General features: G+C 34.9%; 1 protein-coding gene across 10 annotated transcripts in view; it reads left to right on the top strand.

Annotated features, from left to right (window-relative positions):
* Positions 1-393: 393 nt before the first annotated feature.
* The window catches only part of DCP1B (decapping mRNA 1B), a 74,061-nt gene continuing 54,927 nt past the window's right edge, over positions 394-19,527 (top strand). For 8 of the 10 annotated variants that reach the window (XR_012482496.1, XR_012482495.1, XR_012482494.1 and 5 more), the window contains exons 1-2: positions 657-806; positions 8,023-8,063. Coding sequence is in view for 6 of the 10 variants with exons in the window: in XM_074269397.1 (XP_074125498.1) it covers positions 657-806; positions 8,023-8,063 (191 nt within the window). In the remaining 4 variants the exon portion in view is untranslated. Of the gene's footprint in view, positions 492-606; positions 807-8,022; positions 8,064-19,527 lie in introns of those variants that run through there. The other 2 variants (XM_074269398.1, XM_074269392.1) reach the window with 2 other exon arrangements.

Genomic DNA, 19,527 nt, shown 5'->3' with positions numbered 1-19,527 from the left:
GAAGGGAAAAAAAGAATGAAAGAGAAGAGAGTGACCAGCAACGCCAAAGACTGCAGAGAGAGCAAGAAAAATGAAAAATCAGTGGATTTGACAGCTAAGAGATGATTGGTTACTTTGGAAAGAGACGTTTCAGTGGAACGATTATTATTATCAGAAAGCAGATTATAGAGAAAAGGTCAATGAAAAGATGGGAACAGTTCTGCCTTGGTTTTATAATGACGCATGAGAGAGATACGTCTGGCAACAGAAAAGGAACTCATCATCATCTTTAAGTTTTGAGCTGAAATAGTCCTAAAAGCCTTAATTACTGCGTACTGGCAAAGGCCTTTTAAAAGCGAAAGAAGGAAGCCACACTGAACGTGGAACTGAACCTGCAGGCTAAAGGAGAGATGAAAGATGTGGCCGAGTCTAGACCCGCTGTTGCCCATGGATACAAAATCCCCAGAGGAAAACAAGCCGGTGTCGATTAGCGATGTCTGCCGCGGGAATCGGTGAGAAGAAGAAGGACCCCTTGCTCGCTTCGCCTGCCCTGGAGCCGAGTAGCGAGGGCCTGGTTTCCTCTCTCTCTTTTTAGATGTGGGGAAGTTCGCGCTTCTCGGCGCTCGATTAGCCGCGTCTGTCCGGTCCACCGTGTTGATGTCCGGGAGGGAGGGAAGATGGCGGCGGTTGTTGCTGGTGGCCTAGTGGGCAAGGGACGGGACATCAGTTTGGCGGCCCTGCAGCGCCACGACCCCTATATCAACCGCATAGTGGACGTGGCCAGCCAGGTGGCCCTATACACTTTCGGCCATCGGGCCAACGAGTGGGTGCGTGAGGCCGCGACGGGGCGGCCGAGGCCGACTCGGGCGGGGGGGAGGGGCTGGGCCTGCGCGGCCCGGACTAGGACCGGGACTCCCGCTGGGACAGGAGGTCTCAGGCTGGCGGCCGAGGGGGGCGTAGGGAAGGGAACCAGCCGTCGACCTCGACCCGGGGGGGGGGGGGGAGCGGGGACGGGAGGGGGCAAAAGACACACACACACACACACACACACACACACACACACACACACACACACACACACACACACACCTGGATGGGGGAGGGGAGGGGCGGCAGACCCCCTGCACTGGCAGGACCGGGACCCGAGGCGGAGACCCCTAGAAACAGTTTAATTGCAGCCAAGCGCGTACGGTGGCTTCAGGCAGAGCGCACGCTCCCTGCCGGGCTTTTAAATTAACTTTTAAAACATTGAATGCCAACTGAGGGCATGCCCCTGAGATAGGCTCCTGTGGGGATACCAAGACCAAACGCACCGTTTGCAGCCTAGAAGGACGCGCCGGGGGAGGAGTCCGGTCTTGGATTGTATCCATTTCAGCGATCAGGAGAAACCAAACTTGCTACAAGTTTGCTGCAGCCAGGAAGCTGACAGGTGGACCATCCCCGAAGAGAGCCAGGGCTTGAAATCGACAAGATGTGGGTGCAGGAGCACTGACTAGCGGGGTGACCCTTGGCAAGCCGCACCTTCCCCAGCAGAGCTGGTAGTAGAACGCAGATGAATGAGCTTAGTACAGTAAGCCAAGTCCCTGCCTTATACTAAAGCTTACAGTAGGTAGTCAATAACTGTTTGTAAAATCGATGTACTAGGTTAGCAGCCAGGTAGTTAAGGGAAGATCCTTCTGCTGTGTAATTACTTAGAGTTAGTACCGTTTCACACACTGTCTCCTGCTCTTGTGGAAAAGGGAAAGGGTTGCGTTCCAGGCACGGTCTGAGTTTGTTGTCCACTCGGAAAGTCTTTAGTGAAGTGCTCCAGGGATCTGTCCTTGGTTCTGGGTAATTGTTGATACTATGCCGGTGCTCCAGGGATCTGTCCTTGGTTTGGTTCTTTAAATTGTTGGTCGATGACTTGAATAAAGGCATGGATGATATGCCTGATCTCTCCCTGGTCCTGCGCTTTAAATTGCTGATCTTTGACTCAGATTAAGGCAGATTTTCAACACAAAACTGAGAATTATGCCAACTAGATGAGATTGGGGATTCAAAAAGGAGGTGGTGGTCTCCAGCCCAACTTCTTAACCTGTGGTTTGTGACCCCATCTCATAACCTTGTGGGGGTCATGAAATTATGATTTATTGTTAGTATGTGTTTGATTTATATATCTATTTTATGTACATATATGTCTGGGGGTCACAGGAATTTCTCCAGGGAAGAGGGGCCACAAGGGGAAAAAGTTTGAAAAGCCCAGATCTAGATAAGACAGCTGAATGTAATCAGACAGAATTGGATAGAGATGAATGTGAAGTTTTTGAATCCCCAGAATCCCACCTCACAAATTTAGGATGGAAGAGGTGTAACAAGAGAGCTATCCAAAATTGCATTGGTATTCTGTATATATAAGGGAAAGGAGTTGATTCTTTTGATTTGGATGATCACTTGATGGATGTGATTTAGAAAAAATGAACTTTATTTCTGTTTAAAATAGTGACCCAATACAATAGAACAGGGGTTAAAGTCATTAAATGCTCAACAGTTGGATAAAGTAAAATGAATCCAAATCAATTGCTTAGGAATCTTAACAAATTGGAAAAATGAATTTCTCTTGTCAGTTTCTTTCTTGGATATGGTTTAGAGGAGTTTTTGTGGGTTTTGTTTTTGTTTTTTAGTTATGGACCAGGTACCTTTTAATAGAGGTCCCTTCTGATTCTGAGGTTTTGTGGAATTTTTCCATCCTTGCCCTCCAGCATATAATCAATCTACTTTTGCCTAAGACTGATTGCCATCTTCTGAATCTATTATGAAGCAAGTATTTCTAGGTAGAAGAGTGAAGGTGGGAATAAAAAGCTAGAATAAGACTTAAGAGAGAGAAAGTTGGATATTTGAAGTGGAGGCATTATTAATTCGAGGGTATTTAAATAACTAGTATGTTTCTTTTCATTTTGGAACTACAAGATTGGGTGTCAAGTATTCCTTAAGTGGATACACATTTCTTGACATTTGGGGAAAAGAGTGAGATATTACGTCATTTGTTGAAACACAAAGTTGCATTTTTCTGTTTTTTGAACAAATGGCCTTCAAGTAATATGTAATTCACATAGCAAATGATCATTCTTTTAAAGTATTTTTAAAGTATTCAAAATCCTTGCAACTAAAAGAAAAATAAATTAGTTCAGCTGTAAAATGATCTGATATAAGAAAAATGGGAATGCATAGCAGTTGTCACTACTGTCATCAATTTCTGCCACTGTGGAGCCTTTGAACCTTTTGAGTATGAAACTAGGAAAAATATAGAGAAAATATTTGAGAGATACAGAAGAAATAAAGTTTGCAGGAATGCGGGTGGAAGGCCAGAGGGACTGTTATTGCTGTATTTTAAATAAATGAGGACTGACCTAACTAAATAAGCTGAGAAAAGAAGTAGGAATTGGGTAGGAAGTATGAATAAAGAATGACGTTCCTTTCAAGAAGTAGGTGAATGTTTGGACATTGTTATAAACATAGAATTTCCCACCCTCCCTTTAAAATATAATGTCATAACTGGAACAGGATATTTAGGGCAAGATTTGCTCATAGTTGCCAAGAAACCCTGCATCACCCAAATATCTATGTAGCATTGAATGGTATATACAGTGATGACTTTTCCCCCCAGTTCTGATCATTTTCTATTAGGAGTAGCCTATTGCTTAGAGGGATAATGTAATCACTCTGATAATGCAATGTCTAATCATTTGATCAATGACTATTGACATAAGCTGAAATTATGTGAAAAGTCTTAGATATTTTTAGTCTTGATATTTGATAAATCTCAGTAGTTTGCAAAACAACACAAATTCATTATTTTTATTTTGAACTTAGTATTTTAACATAATTTAACTTTTATAATGAAGTTCAGTTTAAAAAATTAGATGCCTTATTTTAACATGGAATCATAGATTGACTGAAACAAAGATAAACTATTTCTAAATGGTACAGAATTTTGTTTTAAACAAAATACTTTCTCTTGCCATGAAGTTCACGAAAGTTCACTAAAAGAGTTTTATCTTCTGCAGATAGATGTCTTTTAAACCTGAGTAGAATTGCTATTTGCATTTTCAAAAGATGTTTTATCTAAATAACCCACAATTACCTCTTCAAATCTGTAAAAATCTGAGTGATGTAAATTAGTTATTTTCCTCTTTCCATAGAGGGGAAAAAAAAAAAAAACCACAGGTATGTAGTAATAAAATAGTCTTATCCAACCTGGCAAGTCACCCACCTTTGCTACTGAAACAGTTCTACATTACTCATACTTTATATATATCAAGCCAGTTAGATTCTTAGTTATATTTATAATGTAGAATAACAACATGAGAAAGAGAATGTTGCCAGAAGAACCATAACTTTTGCATATCTTGATTCTCTAATTGGAATTTTAACTCTTATAATTGTGTTACACATAGGAAGTATATAAATGCTTGTCAAATAAGTACAAAATTTTTAAATGAATTTTTTTCCATAAAAAGTGAATGACATTTTAAAATCTTGGTTTGTCTACACGTATAAACATCTTGTTTCAGCTCTTTCATGGTAAGATATCTAAAACTAGATATTGTAACTGAGGAAATATTTTTTTGACCTGGGTACTATAGTTCTGACATTTAATTTTACAGGGTCTCATTCTAAACTTAATTCTATTAGCTATCTAGTCTTCTAATTTGCTTTAGACATAGCACTACCACATTGGTTATATAATGGATAGAAATTATTTTTAGGAGAATAACTTGATGACTCAATAATAGTTAGGTACTCTTCTAGGGGAATAGAAGAGATGTTAGGAAGCAATCATTTTAACCAATAATCAATCAATAAACATTAAGTGCCTGCTGTTTTCCAGGCATGCGGCAGCTAGGTGGCGCCATAGTGCATAGAATGCTGAATTTAGAGTCTGGAAGACTTCGCGAAGTCTTCCAGAGTTCAAGACCGGCCTCAGATAGCTTAGCTGTGTGACCCTAGTCAAGTCACTTCATCCCTCCCTCAGTTTCCTCATCTGTAAAATGAGCTGGAGAAGTAAATGGCAAACCACTCCAGTATCTTTGCCAAGAAAACCCCAAATGGAGTCATGAAGAATCCAACACAATTGGAAGATGACTGAATAACAAATGTTCCAGGGACTGTGTTCAGCTCTGGGAAATATTTACATTAGTGGAACAATCATTTGCTCAATCTTATTTTAGTGCCCTGAGTTTTATATATTTCCAGAATTTATGTATTTTTATGTAGGTTCTGAAAAACACAATTATTTTATTTTTAGGAAATATTACTATTTCTTAAGAGCCATGAGTTTTCTCCAAAGAAAGATTAAAAATGATATTTCTATTATTTCTTTAAATTTTTTAGCTTGAGAGCTCAGAGCACTTTAAAAACTGCTTTAGAAATGTAATCTTATTTTCCAAAATACAATGGTGAAGTAAAGTTAGTATTATAATGCCTAGATTATAATTATTAATTATAACAATTAAGGAAAGACCAGAATCATTAGAATGTTTTATCCAAAATGATATAATTAAAGTATGAGGTTGAACTCCTGAGCCCACTGAGTATATTTACAGCATGAAAAAAAAAAGGACTACTTGAAGTTTAGTATTTATAAAGTTCTTCTGAATTGCATATTCTGAAGCAACATCTTAAGGTTGCCAAATATGCAATATGTACTTGCAAACTTATACTCATGTAATATTAAAAATAATAATTAGAAGTGTTTGGTACTGTAGATACATAATTTGAGAAGTAATTCGCTTCTGTTTTCAAGCTCCTTAGAATATCTGCCTTTACTTAAAATTGAGAATTAGATGAAAATGAAGAGAAATATTAAAATTATTTCAGTAGTGTTAAGAAAAATATTGTAATGGCTTTATTACTGCTAATACAGCTTTACATTTAAAGGGTATAGTTCTTCCCAAAAGTACAGAATAGCCAAGTTTCAAATGATAATGGTCATAATGTTAATGATGAAATATCATGGGATTATTTTATTTGGAGTAGGGGGACAGGAAAAAGGAGGAATGACATTTTGAAAAATTTCAATTAGTTTCTTGGGATCTTGAAATGCTAAAAATCTCAAAAGAGCTATGGATTAGTTGTATGGGAACTTTTAAGCTAATTTGTTATTGCCAGACCAAATGGTAATAGATATTTAAGGACCTGAAAAGCATCTTGATAAATTTGATCTTTGCCATTCCTTTTGCATTACATCTTCTTTATCTATAAAGATAAAATTTTTATCCATAAAGTGGGGACTGTGATGGTTCTGAAGAAAGGAGGAAAAGTGGCTTATATGTATTCACATGACACAAAATTATGTGTTTGGAGGATATGATAGGAAATGTGATGCTGATTTGTTAGCAAGTTTGTAGGCATCTGTGAAATGAAAAAAGTTGGCAAACATGATCAGAAATTAATTGATTGGATTTTAGTATTTATTTTAATAGAATATTACAAGTAAACTGCTTAACTGCTTAACAAATTAAATTGCTTTTAAATTCCAAATTTTAACTATTTAATTCCTAATTATGTAAACAAATACCTTATTATGTTTTTATAATACCCTTTTATTAATCATAATGGAAAGTTGTTTGTTTTTTCATTTAAATTTTATTTTTAAGGTTTTTGGAGATAATTTCATTAACTATCAGTTTTCTGGTTAGTTTCTATATATTTGAAATTCAGGCTTTACTGTCTTTGGGGAAGTGAGATGGATTGAGCTTTGCTGAAATAACCCATGAATATTAATTTGATAATTTCCCCATAACATTTCCAGCCCCAACTCTAAACTATAGTTTTAGCTTGAGGATTATTTGTGTCAAATTTTTATTTCAAAGGCTCCTTGGTTTTAGAATTTATTCTGAACATAATAAGTATGTGCCAGATTGAATGTAGATGCTTAATTTGGGGGGGAGGTTTCATTTATCTAAAAAATCGAGAAGAGGTACTAGAAGGTTTTTAGTTCTCCCAGGGAACAGGATTTGGCAATAGAAAAATGTACATTGGAAATAAGTGTTTAGCAAAAGAAATACAGCAGTGGTTTTTATAGCTTTTTATAATATATCCAGTGTAGAGAAGAAGGAGCAATACATTTTTAATTATCTTTTCCCTAATGAATCCATGGAACAGAATTTCAGTCAAAGTTGAATTATTATTTCTATAGTAAAGAAAGCTAATGATAATTTATTTTATGATTGATAAAAGGAAAATTACCGACTCTAAATTACCAGTATTATGATTGTGGCAGGAAATCTGCTTTCCTATGCTTTCTAAGAGTAATTGTTCCTATGTTTCTATTACTAATATTTGATCCATTATAGATATATCATCCTTTATTTCTTGCTCTCACACCCATGATATCTCTTTGGTCACTACACCTGTTTCTATATTCACAGCATCCCTCAAGTCAGCCACCTTCTTTCTAATCTCATAGGTACCACCCTGGTTCAAGTTCTTATTAACTCTTGCTTAGATTATCACAGTGGATTCCAAGTTCCTATTTCTGACTCAAATCTCTTCCTACTCCAATCCATTTTCTACTGAGCCAAAGTTATTTTCCCATCATTCTGTCCATATCACTCTCCTATTCAAACTTTAATAACTACGTATCACCTCTAGAATCATTTATAAATTTTCTTGACTTTTAATGCCTTTTATAACTTGCACCTAGTCTACTTTTCCACTTTCTGTAAGAAGCTTTTCTTGACTTCCCTTCCTCAGCTATTGGCTTTTTTGCTTTCCAAGTTATCTTATATCTGTTTTGTATATACCTATAGATAATGTACATGCTATCTTCTCTGGCTAGACTGCAAGCCCCTCAAAAGCAGAGACTTTTGTTTTGGTTTTGTATCCCTAGCCCTTAGTATCTGCATATAGGAGTTGCCTAATAAATGTATTTGTTGATTAATCTTCATACTGGATATCAGGAGCTGCTTATTCTATTTCATAATAAAATTATAATCTCTAAATACATGACTCTTTGCTTAAATGGAGAGAATATATTTATATTTTGTTGTATGTTTTTTGCAGGAGAAGACTGATGTAGAAGGAACCCTGTTTGTTTACACAAGGTAGGAATAATTATGCTTTTACATAGAAAACTGGCAGTATTTAAAGCAGGATTCTTTTAGGCAGAATGATTTCATTTAATATTGTCACCTCTCTGAGAGTCAATTTATTTCCACGAAAGCATGAAAATTTAGTTTGAAGTTTTCATATGGAAGAGAAGGAAAAAATTTAAGGATGATAAAAAGCTATGTTTATGGAAAATTGAAAATTTAATCAGAATGACTTTAAATTAAAAAGGGAGAAGAAAGAAATACCTATAAGTATCTACCAGTCTATTATACAGAACTGACCATCTCCTGATTCTTCTTTCAATTATTCTTAATAAGTGTCTCTTCTTTCATCCAAATCATGCTCATTAATTCTGGTTGTTCCCTAAGACATTTTTATTCTGTGCCCTTTTCCCCTCTCTCTGTATTGTTTCTCTTGCTGATCTTACTCCCGTGGATTTCAATTGTCATCTCTATGCTGATGATTCCTAGAATTACTTCTTGAGCCTTAATATTTCTCATGACCTCCATCAAGTCTTGCATCTCTCAAATGTCTCTTGGACATCCTGAACTGGATGTGTCATAGTCAGTTTGAATTCAGCAGGTCCAAAATTGTACCAATTTTCTTTGCCTCCAGATTTTTCTGTTATCTGTCAAGATACCCAGGTTCATAGACTGGGTTTCACTTTTAGCTCTTCACTCTCTTATGTACCATCTTGTGTGTTGCCAAATCCCGTCATTTTTACTTTTATACTCTCTTTTGTATATTTCTCCTCCCCCCCTTTTTTTTCTTCTCTGCTGATATAGTATGTGGTATAGTCTCTTATCACTTTGTACCTGCCTTATTATGTAGCTGATATTGTGCCTCTTATTACTTTGTATCTGCCTTATTGTAGTAGCTTTCTAATTGGGGTCTCTGCCCAATTCTTTCCTTACTCTAATTCATTATCCACTCAGCTTTAATTGATCTTTTTAAAGATAGATCTGATTTGTTGCCCTCCTATTCAATAAATTTGTCCTCCTTTCCAATACTTACCTTTCCACTATTCATACAACTTACTCTTCCTCATATACTCTATAGTCCAGTGACACTGACTTCAATACTGTTCCCCACATAAGGTACTCTTTCTCCTAACTTTTTGTATTTCCATTGGCTTTCCTGCTGCTTGTCATTTTTTGCCTTCTCATTTCTACCTCCTGGTCTCCCTGCCTTCCCAATTAGTATTACTTTTGATAAGAAACCTTTTCTGATCCTCTTATTGTTAATGCTTTTCCTTTGATTTTCTCCTATATTCTGTGTATATTTTGTTTGTAAAGAGTTGTTTTCATGTTTCATGTTCCTATTAAAATGCAATTTTTTTGAAAACAGACTGTGTTTCAACTTTCTTTATATCCTTAGTACTTAGCACAGTTCTGGCAACTGGGAGATATTAAATAAATGTTTGTTGACTTACTGTTCATAAAGAATATATACAATATGAGAAAAATAGCAGTAAAGGTACCTACAACTTAACAGAAGAAAACATCCAAAGAAGGAGCCTGTAATTAAACTCATAATCTCAGCTGTCTTCTTACAAATACACAAATTATGGCCAATAAACAAACAAATAAATAAATAAGGTAAGCTACAGCTTTTCACAAAAGGAAGACAATTTGACTTCATAGATAACTTGTAAAATGAGACCTACAAAATGGAATGTGGCTCTAGGAGGCTATATGTAATTCTAAAGGAACAGAATAGATGAAACAGCAGAGGAATAGGATAGCACAGTAGAAAATATGCTAGTATGAGGAAATCCAGAGGAAAGGAAGCAGGTTGGAACACATTTAGATAAAGATAATAGAGGCAGAAACAATATTGTTATGGAAATATACGATAAACTACATAAAAGAAATGATTGAGTTTGGAAAATAACTCACAAGCTTGGAACAGAGACATGATAGAATAGTCATATGGATTTTGATCACTTGAATATGTGCTTGACAATGCTGCTTCTCTGCAAAGCAACTTGCCTGCCTTGCTTTAACAATGATTTCATCCCTCAAGGTTAGAGAAATTGAGGGGCAAAATTCTTTTCTCGTACTGAAGAGGTGAAAATGATGGTAACATTGAGGAAACTGTTCTCTGTTAGAATTTTGTGATAGAGAAAAATAGGAATGTTGCACATTATTGTGTTTGAGAAGAGCAAAATTTAAAGAATTCTGGGTAAAAGATAGGTAGAGAATTGATAGATGTAATGTTCTGTTGTCTCCAGAAACTGCTGATCGCTCTCTGAGAGGAGATCTGCTGTCTCAACTCAATCTCCCGGCCAGCTTCTCCTTTCTGTAGAGAGCCATCCCAACTCTGACCTAGAGTAGACTCCTCCAGACCCAATGTTGCCCTCATTTTAATCCTCCCAGAGAATGGGCATGTGAGAACTTAACCGGGCCTGGGGAAATACTTCAACCAATGAACTTCCTCCTCTTAGAGGTGCAAACTTCTTTTAAACATGTAAACAACACCTTAGAATTTCAAAGGTGTAAACTCCCTCTAAAGGCCTGAATCAAAGGTGTGAACTCCGAGCCAGAGAACTGTCCAGACAACCTGAATTCTCACCTAACATCAGAGAACTGTCCAGACAATCTGAGTTCTCACCTTATAATCCTAACAGATAGACTAATAGGGAATTGAAAAGAAAATAAGAGCCATTCTTCAGCTGATAAATCAACAAAGGATGTTAACAGGTAGTTTTTAGAAGAAATCAAAGCTCTCAGTAGCCACATTAAAAAATGCTCTGACATCCTAAATTTTTAAGGCAGAACAGTGCTTATATGCAAAACTTATACTGTGGTAAATTTGTGACAACTAACATTTGAATTGCTAGTAACATCAGGCTGCCTTTTATATACATTCCATTTTGTCTTAAGTTAAAATAAGCATAATCTTTATTCTCACACAGATTAACAGTAGATATATTTTCTGAGCTCAAATTACAGTTCCAGCAACATTTTTCTGATCTTAATATAAATACATAAGGAGAGAGAGTATTCTGGGAAGATGGCAGGATAGGAAAATTTAGAGCTCCCCAGATTTTCCCCACAAACAGATCACATTTGCATCTCAGAGTGAACATAACTGGTGAAAAACAAAGAAGACTTGGGGTAAAATAGGGGTCCTCCTAGGACAACCTGAGATGACCTGAAGAAAGATCCCAGAAAGAGTTTAGGTATTGTGAAGTGGAAACAACTCCAGATTAGCTCACAGAAACAGTAAATTAGAAATCCTGAGACTGGCTGGTTTTTACTAGAGCCTCAGCAGGAACCACAGGAACTTTACCACTCAGACATCAAGGGAAAATTGGAAATCTCAGTCTGTGAAGACCAAAACACCTTCTGCTGATTAGGAATGCCAGGCCCAGTTGTGCTGTTGAGACACCACTCTGAGTGAGAAGGAACTAGCACCCAGTGAGTGCAGAGGCAGTGGGGTAGGGACACTGCTGGCTGTGGGCACTTTCAAGAGAGTGGAGCTTTTAGTCCCAGATCAGAGAGGAGGACTGAAGTGAAGCTAGAAGTACCATTCCCCCCACCCCATGATTAGAGGTGCTTACACTAACAGTTCTCATTAAAAATAAAAATTAAAAAATGAACTGGTAAAGAAGAAAGAACCCAACCACAGAAACTTACTGTGGAAATGGGGAAAACAGATTCATCTTCAGAGGAGAGCTCTGAATTTAAAGTTTTTTCAATCCCAAAGAGTAACATTAAATCGCTACCTGCCCAATAAGAATTGAAAGAAGAACTCAAAAAATACATTAAAAATCAAGTGAGACTACACACCTCTCAGATTGCCGAAGTTGACAGGAAAAGATGATGATGAATATTGGAAGGGATTGGGAAAACTGGAACACTAATACATTGTTGATGGAGTTGTGAACTGATTGAACCATTCTGGAGAGCAATTTTGAACTATACCTAAAGGTCTATCAAACTATGCATACCCTTTGATCCAGCATTGTCTCCACTGGGCTTATATGCCGAAGGGGAAGGGACCCACATGTGCAAAAATATTTGTGGCAGCCCTTTTTGTAGTGTCAAGAAACTGGAAACTGAATGAATGCCCTTTGGTTGAGGAATGGTTGAATAAATTGTGGTATATGAATGTTATGGAATATTATTATTCTATACAAAATGATCAGCAGGATGATTTCAGAGAAGCCTAGAGAGACTTATATGAATTGATGCTAAGTGAAGTGAGCAGAACCAGATCATTATACATGGCAACAACAAGACTATACAATGATCAATTCTGATAGACATGATTCTTTTCAACAATGGGGTGATTCAGGTCAGTTTTAATGGTCTTGTGATGAAGAGAGGTCTGTGGGAACCCAGTGTGGACCACAACATAATATTTTCACTTCTTCATTATTTGCTTGCATTTTGTTTTCTTTCTCATTTTTTTCCTTTTTGATCTGACTTTTCTTGTGAAGCATGCCATTTGTGGAAATATGTGTAGAAGAATTGCACATGTTTAACATATGTTGGATCATTTGCCATCGAAGGGAAGGAAAAATTTTGGAACACAAGGTTTTGCAAGAATGAATGTTCAGAATTATCCATGCATATATTTTAAAAATAAAAGGCTTTAATAAAATCAAGTGAGAGGGATTGAGGAAAAACAAAACAAAAATAGAACTGTCCAAGAAAAACAAGAAGATTATGGAAAACAAAATAATCCACTAACCAACTAGAAAAGTAAATATAGAATCTTAAAGAAGAAAATAATTCTTTAAAAATTAGAATTGGGCAAGGGGAAGTCAGTGAAGCTATAAAAGACCAAGAAATAACAAAACAAAACATAAAGAATGAAAAAGTAGAACAAAATATGAAACATAAGAAAAACAACAAATCTGGAAAGTAGATCAAGAAAAGGAAAACATAAAAATAATTGGTCTACCTGAAAGCTGTAACAAAAAAAAAAACCTTGGCATAATATGCAAGAAAATTGTCCTGTAATGTTAGATGATGACAGGAAACTAGAAACAGAAAACATCCACTGATCACCACCTCAAAGTGATCCTTTATGAAAAACACATAGGAATATTATTGCCAAATTTCAAAATCTTCTGATCTAAAAAAAGTATTTGCAGGAAACAAACAAAAAATTCAGATATATTGGAGCTATATTTAAACTGTATAGGATTTTTCAGCAGCCACAATAAAAGACTGCAGGTCCTGGAGTAATGAATGCCAGAAATCAAAAGAATGGAGTGTATAGCCAAAAATATATCCAGCAAAATTATCCTTCGTATTGAATGGAAAAACCAGACATTCAACAAACTACAATTGTAGACTTTTCAGGAATTTCAACCATACCTTTACCTAATAGAAAAATTAGCATATAAGAAGTGGGCATTCAACAGACTTGCAGATTTTCAGGACTTTCAACCAAACCTGAACTTAATAGAAAATTTAATAAATCTAATAAGAGCCATTTTCAGAGAAAACATAAAAAAAATTATTTACGTTTTTTACATGGAAATGTGTATACCATATGTTTAAAATTGATGTCAGTAATTGGGTAGCTCAAAAGAAATATTGGGGTAGAGTTGAGTATGATCTAATTCTAAAGAGCAAAACTATCTAGGAAAAGGTAAAAATAGTAATTATGTTGTACAAATGTGGTACAGAGGAAGAACTGACAGAGGAGGAAGGAGGGCTCATAGTTCTGAAAACCTACTTGCATTGGGAATGAGTTAAATAGGGAACATTGCATGTGTGTGTGTGTATTTGAAGAGTATAGCATCATCCAAAATCTATAAAAAAATAAGAGGGGTAGGGAATAGGAAAAGGTGGAGTATAGAAGAATATGTAGATTGATGGTATGGGACAAGGTATATAGATCAAAGGGCAAGGGATAAGGTGGGCTACAAAGGAGTATGGAGAGTTGTGGTAGTAGGACAAATCATGTAGATTAATGGGCAAGGGATAAAAGAATAAGATGAGATATAGAAGGGTGAGTGGGGGGAAAGGGTAGCATAGAATAAGGTAGTAGATTATTATAATTATAATTATATATTATTATTATAATGTTGTAGAGTAACAGGAGTGGGATAATTCTCTTTTTTGTTCCTTCAGATGACTTTTCTATTTAAAGCAATTCTTTGGTAATTTGATTTCTATGGTACTGAATAAATTAATTTAGGTATTATTTTTGTTTTTATTTTATTGGCTCAGCTTTTATTGTGTTTTCACTTATGTCCAACTCTTCCTAACCCCTTTTGGGGTTTTCTTGGCAGAGATACAGAAATGGTTTGCCATTTTCTTCTCCAGTTCATTTTGCAGATGAGAAAATTGAAGCAAACATTAAATGTCTTGTTCAACATCACACATCTAATAAATGTCTAAGATTGGATTTGAACTCAGGTTTTCTTGGTTCCAGGCCTGTTAGTTACTTTATCCACTATGCCAGCCAGCTGCCTCAGCCTACCCAGAAACAATTAATATGTCTTTAATAATTTAAATCTGTCTTTTTTTGGGTGAAAACTGCCTTAGCAGTTAGATTCCCAAGTGTTTTTTACTGTCTATAGTACATTTTGAATGTAATTTTTCTTCTATATCTTTCTGCTGAGTGTTGTTGGAATATGTAGAAATGTTGATAACTTGTTTGTGTTTATTTCATATCCTATAATTTTTCTGGTTAATTGTTTTGATTAGTTTTTTGGTTGGCTCTTTAGGTTTTTTTTAAGTAAACCATCACATCATCTGCAGTAATGATAGTTTTGTGCCCTTATTTCTCTCAATATTTTTTCTTTTCTCGTTGTTATGTCTAGCATTTCTAGTGCAATGGTGAATAGTAATAGTGAGAACTGACATCCTTGCTTTACCTCTGATCATATTGGAAAGGCTTCTAGATTATCCATCTTACAAAGAATGCTTACTTTTGGTTTAAGATAAATTCCAAACTTTCTCTTTTTTTAAACAAGAATGGATATTATATCTTGTCAAAATCTGCTTCTATATTTTCTGGAATAATCATGTTTTTATTTTTAATGTAGTCAATTATGCCTATAGCTTTTCTAATATTAAATTATGCCTATATTTTTGGCATAAATCCAACCTGGTCATAATGTATGATATTTGATATGTATTTCAGAAATCTGCTCATAAGTATTTAGGTTGTTGTTTTTTTTTTTTTTTTCATCAGTATTCATTAGGAAAATTGATCTGAAGATTTTTTTTTTCTGTTTTGACTCTCTGGTTTAGATAACAAGACCATATTTGCATCATTGAAGGAATTTGGTAGGATTCCTTCTTGTTTTTTCAGTTTATGTGGTGGTGGTATTAGAATTAATAGTTTATTGACAGAATTTGCTCCAATGGTTTGTTTAGATATTTATCCCATAAGGAATTCATTTATAGCTTGTTCAGTTTTTTTTTTTGTTTGTTTGGTTTTTTTTGTTTTTTTTTTTGTTTTTTTTTTTTCCCTTTCTAAGACAGGCTCATTTATTTTTGTTTTATTTCCCACTCTGTTAACCTGGGTAATTCCTACAAATGTTGATCTATTCCATTAAGATTCTCCTTTTTTTGGCATAAATTTGGGTGACATAGCTCCTAATAATCTAATTATTGCTTTTATTTATCCCATAATTACTTGTGAATTTACTTTTTAAAATTTTTTTGATATTAATAATTTTTTCTTCTTTTTTTAGCCAACTATCTATTGTTTCCTTTTCTTTTTCCAGAAAACCAGCTTCTAGTTTTACTAATTAGTTTAATGGGTTTTTTTTTTTAATTTTAAATTTGATTCTCCTTTGAATGTCAGTGTGTCTATTCTGCTGAAGGGTTTTAATTTGTTGGTTTTCTAATTTTTAGTTGTATGCCTAATTTGTCTGTTCTTTCTCTATTTTATTGACATAATGTTTAGAGATATACATTTCCCTCAGTTACTGTTTTGGTTATATCCCACACATTTTGGAAAGTTGAATCATTATTGTCATCATAATTTTTTTTTTTTTTTTTGCTTTTATTTTATTTTATTTTTTGGTGAAGTGATCATGGTTACCTGACTTGCTCAAGGTCACACAATAAGTGTCAAGAGGTCAAATCTGAATTCAGGTCCTCCTGACCCCAAAGCCAGAGCTGTATCCATTTCTCTACTTAGCTGCCCCTGTTATTATCTTTAGTGGACTTTTAAAACATTCTTTATATGATTTGTTCTTTGGCCTACCCATTCTTCAGAATTAAGTTACTTAGTTTTCAATTAACTTTTAATCTATGCCTCAAGGGTTTTTATTGCATTATGGTCAGAAAAATTCACTTAATACTTCTGTTTTTTCTGTGAGATGTTTATACCATAATGGTAATTTTCTCTGAAGGCACCATGCATAGGTGAGAAATGACTTGATCATTTCTCTCTTAATCTTTTCTCTCTTTATCTTTCCCCTGCCTTTTCTTTTATCTTTCCCCTTCTACTTCCCTTTTGGGTAAAATGAATTTCTGTATCCAGCTGTATGTATTCTTCCCTCCTTGAACCAGTTCAAATGAAAGTGGGGTCCAAATGTTGTCCCATTCCCTTTCTCACTGGCATACAAGCTTTATTTTGCTCACCATTTATGAGAAATAATTTTCCCTCTTCCTTCTTTCCCTGTATTCCTCTTCCTTTCCCATCTAGTTTGAGATCATCTAATCATAAAAGAATTATATCCAGACTCCTTCTAAAGACATTGATGATAATAAAGTTCTGATGTATAAGCAGTTTAACCTTTTCATTTCTTGTGATTTCTCATGCCGACTTTTAATGATATTCTTGAGTTCACCCTTTGAATGTCAAATTTATCTCTGATTTTTATTTCATTAAATATCTATTTCCCTCTGTAGAATTAACTCAGTTTTGCTGGATAGTTTATTCTTCATTCTGATTCTAGATCATTTACCTTTTGGTATATCATATTCCAAGTTTTCCATTCTTTTTTAGTAATAGCTACTAAATCTTATATGATCCTTGCTGTGACTCTATAGTACTTGAATTATTTCTTTTAGGTTCCTTTCATTTTTTTTTTTTGACCTGGGACCACCATGCTCTACTTCTAGCCAGCCCTGACCCCCTCATGGTCCCTTTCTATCTGCCTATGTATATCGCTCTGGACTAAAAAAAATTACTCACTCTGACTTTTTTCTTTCACTTATCTGACCAGAGTTTAGTTTGGTACATTTTTTAAAGTGTTGTGAGAAAATGTGTTGGAAGATTTAGGCAAAAATGCTAACCTTTGCCATCTTGACTCCATCTCGGCTTACCTCATAAGTGCTTTTTAATTGATTGATGATATCTATGTTGGCGAAATAATACTTTTGAAATAAAATTAAAATCTCAATATAGGAGTGTTATTAAGTATGTAACCATTATATTTTAAATAGTTAAATTTTTACCCTTTTGATAGTTTTAAAAACAAAACATTAAATAAATATTAAAATATGTTACATTAAGAATGTAGGATTTACAATTAATCAGAGTCTGTATTGCTCAGTAATAATTATTACCATTAGGAAGATTGTCGTCCATATTTGGCATTTTAAAAGGAAGATTTCCCCCAAATTTTTTTTAATTAAAAAGATCTTGTTTTTCAGAATAGCATCATTAGAATTGGACAAGCTTTTAAAAATTACTATAGATGGAAAGAAGTTTAGTTAGAGTGGATTTAGGCAAATGGCATTTAGCATTAATTCTTTCACCTAAAATGTTGCTGAGGTAAAGTTGTGAAAGTCACTAACTGACATTATATGCATCCATCATAGATACACATACACATATACATACACTCACACATAGCTGAATCAGGGTAGTGGCAATGAGAATGGAAAAGAGACATGTATTATTGTAGTTATGAAATGTTATAGATAAAATTCATCAGCAAACAGCCAGCTTATGGTCTCTTATAACATACAGGAATTCATTCCCCTAGGTGGCAAAGTATAAAGACAATGTATAAGACATAGTTTTATTAAAGTCATGTCCAAAATAGACCTCAATATATTTTACTTAAACTTGTTCCTTCTTACTTTGATATGAGTGGTGACCACTATTCACCCAGTCTCCCAACTTGAAACTACATTGTTAATTTTGACTTTGTCTTCATATAATCATAAGCCAAATTTGACCGATTCTATCCCTGCGATATCTTTACCCATCCTTTTAAAATCCAAATCTTATGCCATCTTTTCCAGGAAGACTTCACGTAGTCTCATAATTAATGATCTTCCCCCTCTTTGGATTTCACATAGCATTTTTTGTATCATTTTGTATTATTTTTGTATGTGTCATTTACTTGTTACACTGTAAATTCCATGAGGGCAGACTCTATCTGAGCTAAACTCACACTCACTCTCAATCTATGTATGTGAAGAAATAAAATTAGAATAAAAGATAGCATTTGTTAGATGTAATATAGAAAACAGCAGTAGTAATAGTTCACTTCATATGATGAGTGAAAGTTTTTAAAGACTTTCATATAGGTTATCTCTTTTGAGCCTCACAGTCTAAAGTAAGTTTTATACGGTTCAGTGGATGAAGAAAATAATGAGGGTTGGTAGGATTTAAGTTATACCTTGAGGGATGTGTAAAACTTGTATAACCTGAGAGGTAGGGAGAAAGCATTTTTGTTAGGAAGATTGACAAGAGGTAGAATAGGAACATAGGTATATGTTTAGGAATGGTGAATTTAGTTTGAACAGTAGTTTCCTGTTGGAGGATAGATGGGGAAAAGACAAGAAAAACAGGTAGAGATCAGATTATGGATGATCTTAGAGGAAAGTCTAAAGGGTTTGGATTTTCTAGGTTGATGGTCTCCAAACACTTATCAGTAAAAATAACTTAGAGCATGTTTCTTTACTTATTTATAAATTACAATTAATTCTCATATTTCATGGTAGTTATTTTCTTTTAAATTTCCTTGAACACTGAAATATTGAATCCTGAATCATTGATCTCAGGAGAAATACAGTGAAATTCTTGGAAGCCTCTGGTCACAACATTTACATTATCACTTTCCAGAGCCGCCTCATATACAGATTGGTGAATTTCCTCTTCCTTTTTCTGGATTACTATATTGTTAATTCATTAATTTTTTAATTCAAAGACAAGAGCGCTGAAATTCATGCCTAAACAAAGTTTAGCTAACATTTATTTTCACCAAAAGGTACATCACAGCCTTCTTGTGCTTAGGGACAGTAGACAGCAAAATCTCTAAACAGCAAAACATATAACACAAAAAGCACAAAAAGACAAAAAAAAATTGTAGTAGCACTAAATATACCGTAAAAAAGGAAACTTGCTTATAGTACCAAAGTTGAAACAAGAACATAGAGAATGCTTTTGCCTCGTTTGACCTCACTTGGACACATGTATGTCATGTAAATCATATTTCTTGCTACTCTATGTCCATGAATAAAGCAGAAAATACCATGAGTACTGATTTGGGTTAACAAATTTTAGCAAATAGGA

This window comes from Sminthopsis crassicaudata, chromosome 5, assembly GCF_048593235.1.
Source record: "Sminthopsis crassicaudata isolate SCR6 chromosome 5, ASM4859323v1, whole genome shotgun sequence".
Lineage (NCBI taxonomy): Eukaryota > Metazoa > Chordata > Mammalia > Dasyuromorphia > Dasyuridae > Sminthopsis > Sminthopsis crassicaudata.
This window is presented reverse-complemented; position numbering and strand designations above follow the sequence as displayed.